The sequence below is a fragment of the Procambarus clarkii genome, chromosome 30 (genome assembly GCF_040958095.1).
Source record: "Procambarus clarkii isolate CNS0578487 chromosome 30, FALCON_Pclarkii_2.0, whole genome shotgun sequence".
Lineage (NCBI taxonomy): Eukaryota > Metazoa > Arthropoda > Malacostraca > Decapoda > Cambaridae > Procambarus > Procambarus clarkii.
The window spans coordinates 19,034,860-19,038,677 of NC_091179.1; the positions used below are offsets into that span (position 1 = coordinate 19,034,860).

Here is a 3,818-nt window from a genome sequence, read left to right on the forward strand (position 1 = left end):
ACAGGCAGCGAGAGAGGAGCGTGAAGCAAAAGAAGAAATAGAATCAAATCCAATGTTACTTTTAGAAAACCGCACTCAACAGTCGCAGTATGAAATGGAAGTATTAGAATCACTTGAAGACCTACGTGAAATGAATGATAGGCATGCAGGCATTGATCTTGGAAAGATTGCAGAAAAGTTTGAAACTGAAAGAAAGATGACTCAAGAACAAATTGAGGAAGTTGAACGACTAGCAGCTCTGCAAGCCCTTGGCTATGAATTGGTAGAAGGACAGATGATAAAGAGAATTCTACCAGAAGAAGATGAGCATGAAAAATTCAAGAAAAAAATAAAAATAGCAAAAGAGTCAAAAGATTCACAAATACCTAATTTATTGTTGAACAATGTAAATAAAGTAAGGAAAACTAGCATGAAATTTAGGTTATCAGGAATTATTAAAACTAAAGTACCACAAGAAATCCCCAAGACAAGCACCAACGCAGTGCAAGATCAGCTGATACTAGACATGCCTCAAACATCCACATCATCTGACCCAAAAGAAGAAAAGAGTAGCCTACTGAACAAAACAAAAATTACACCATTATCAAAAGAATCAGCTGAAGGTATTTTTTCTACCAGATCTTCAGCAGCAAACCTTGTTTTGAAGTCTGGATCCCCAGGGCTTGGTGGACTTTCATTCCTTGGAGTGTATTCTGATTCTGAAAGTGATGAGAATGATAATAGCTAATTGACAGTGTTCATCTTAATGGTCAGTTTATACTTGAATTGATCATTAACATTATATATTACTCTTCTCATTATCTTAGTGGGGAAAACTATTTTAGGACATAAAAGTTAAGCCTTAAATGAGTTTCTTTTCTTATCATTCTGATCTTTTATATAATGTGTGCATCATGCTTGCTTGCTTACATGCATGCATATATATAATTTTAAGTTATTATGGGGCTTCTTCACACCTTTCAGATTTTTTGTTGCCTCAATATTTAACATCAAAATATTTAAATTGCCACATTGCATGTGCACATTAAAACAAAAAATTGCTTAAAATTAAAAAAGTGAAAATAGGAATAAAAAAAAATATATATTTTTTTTTTCTGGTTTGGTGAACTTTGCAGTCCCCCATGGTATAGTGGTTAAGACACTCGCCTAGCGTTTCGCGACCGCTTTGTCCTGAGTTCGTATCCTGGCCAGGAAGAGTTTACAGGGTGCCAATCCTTAATTGTAGCCTCTGTTTACCCAACAGTAAAATGGGTACCTGGTTGTAATACGATTTGGCAGGGATGTATTCTGGGAAACATAGGATTAAGGACTTTTCCAAATCGCTGCACATGCTAGTGGCTGTACAAGAATGTAAGAACTCTTGTATATATAAATAACAAAAAAAAATAGTAAAAAGCTGTAGTACAATTGGTTTTGTTCTCGACTCTCAGTTGGGGATCCCAGTTGTGACAGAAATGGTTTGGCATGTTTCCTTTCACTTAATGTCTGTTCACCTACCAATAAATATGTACCTAGGAGTTAAACAACTGTTGTAGGGTTGCATCCTGGAGAACGTTGATAATTTGACCTTGGGAGGGACATCAATACTAGCCTGAAGTACGTATATGCACAAGTTTCTAGTCCCAAGTAAGCAAAACTAATTATTATTGTTGTATCATTCTATTGCAGATGGGAGAGTTTACTGACACAGTACAGAGGGAAAAGATTTGTCAGTTCTCACTTATTAGTTTACAGGATGTAATAATACATAATACTGTACTGTAATTCATTGTGTCGGGACATCCAGCCAGAGTGTATTTACCTGGATGGGGTTCTGGGAGTTCTACTCCCCAAGCCTGGCCCTGACTTGTGAGAGCTTGGTGCAACAGGCTGTTGCTTTGGGCGACCCGCAGGTCCACATATCCACCACAGCTCAGTTGGTCCGGCTCTTCTTGAAGTGACTTCTTTTTGAAGATTTATACACGTTAGGCTTACATCAAGTTCCTTCCCCAGGGTGCAACCCCACAACAAGCTAACACCTGGGCACCTACTTACTGGTAGGTGAACAGTGGTATTAGATTATAGGAAATGCGCTCAACCATTTCTGTCCTGCCCGGAATTCTCTATTGAGCAGCGAGAACAAACCCGACTGTACTACAGGACCCTTTAAAAAGTGTTTATTTTGAATAACTTGGTTTAGAAATACAGTAGGGTGTATATAATTAACAAAAACAATGATTGAGTACTGTTCATAGGCCTGCAATATAAAATGTATTGCAATTGCATGTAAATCTGTTCTTGGCACAGCTCAAAGGAAGGGTCTTGCAACTTGCACCTTCTTGAGATTATCTTGAGATGATTTTGGGGCTTAGCGTCCCCACGGCCCAGTCCTAGACCAGGCCTCCTTTTTATTACACACCCCCTGGAAGCAGCCCATAGTAGCTGTCCAACTCCCAGGGACCTATTTACAGCTAGGTAACAGGAGCATCAGGGTGAAAGAAACTGTACCCATTTGTTTCTGTCTCCACCGGGATCAAACCTGGAACCTCAGGACTACGAATTCAAAGTGCTGTCCACTCATCTATCAGGGCCCCCTTTGCTGTGATTCTATCTGAAAATATCATCCAGGCATGGATTCAGTCTCTGGCAGGGAAAAGCCAAATTGCCATATGAAAATAACTGCAAGCCCATAGTGCAGTACACTGTATCCCTATTTTACCTGAATTTACCCGAGGGCCACTAAAACACTAGTGACTCGATGAGGACAGGAAGCTGGCGACTTGTTAAAGGTCCTCATAATAAGACCCTGGTGATTTTTTCCAGCTGGATTTTAAAATTTAAGTTTTGGCATTAACAGCTTCACTGGGTAGGCATTTCCATGGGTTCATAACCCTATGGGTGAAAAAGCATCTCCTGTTTTCAGTCCTACATTATGGCTTGTTGAGCTTGAAATCATTGTCCCTTGTTTGGGGTTACATCTGACCTCTTGAAGAAATTGTCTAGGTTAAATTAACATCCTCTAAATTGTTCAGTAATTTAAAGGTTTGATAAGATCCCCATCATGCCTGGTTTGCAGTGTTGTTAGTCCTAAGCCTATTATTATTAATTGCTAAGTTAGTTAAGTTGTTGAATAGTAAGCAACAACAAAACAATATTCAAATTTTGCAATAGGCTCTGTTTATCTCCTGATATAGAGCTGTTATAACTATATTAACATAATGCTATACAAGTGGGCAATAATAACAATCAAATGATAATCACATTGGCCAAGGTGCTCAATAAATGATGATAAGCACACATCAAAGGTTAATAAATATTAAATATTTGGTATTTACTGTATTTTGATTGGGGTGTATCTTGTATACTTGCAGAACTGTTTTGATATCACCTTAAGTCTTTTGCTGTTAAGATGACCTCTGTTGCCTCATGAAAAATGGGTCCACAGTGTAACATGTGACTATAATTCATTGTGGATCATTGTAATAATGATTATAAATCATGTAATATTTGTTCAGGTACTCTAGCCCTTAGAACAGGCACCTTGATCCAGTATATGCTGTCTTATGTTGATAAAATCAAATGTCATGCCAAAAAAAAAGGCACGAATGGCACAAGAAACATTTGCCTATTTGTATATTTTTACATAACACCTTAATTATGTTATTCTGTATATTGTAATAAGTTGTGTACAAATTTATAGAGTAACTGTATATAATATTAAGCATGCTGGAATTGATTTACAAGCTTAGAAATAGTTTTTTAATGTACTGTAAATGTTTAATTCTTGTTAAAAGATTGTTTACATTAATGATTAATATGGAAGAACACATTTTGTTATC

The 3,818-nt window shown here is 37.2% G+C and overlaps 1 protein-coding gene across 1 annotated transcript in view; it reads left to right on the plus strand.

Annotated features, from left to right (window-relative positions):
• LOC123765417 (splicing factor YJU2) overlaps positions 1-2,331 on the plus strand; it is a 3,254-nt gene extending 923 nt beyond the window's left edge. The window contains exon 1 of the mRNA XM_045753948.2: positions 1-2,331. This exon is cut by the window's left edge and continues 923 nt beyond it. Coding sequence (XP_045609904.1) covers positions 1-727 — 727 coding nt within the window. The 3' untranslated portion in view covers positions 728-2,331.
• The last annotated feature ends 1,487 nt before the right edge of the window (positions 2,332-3,818 follow it).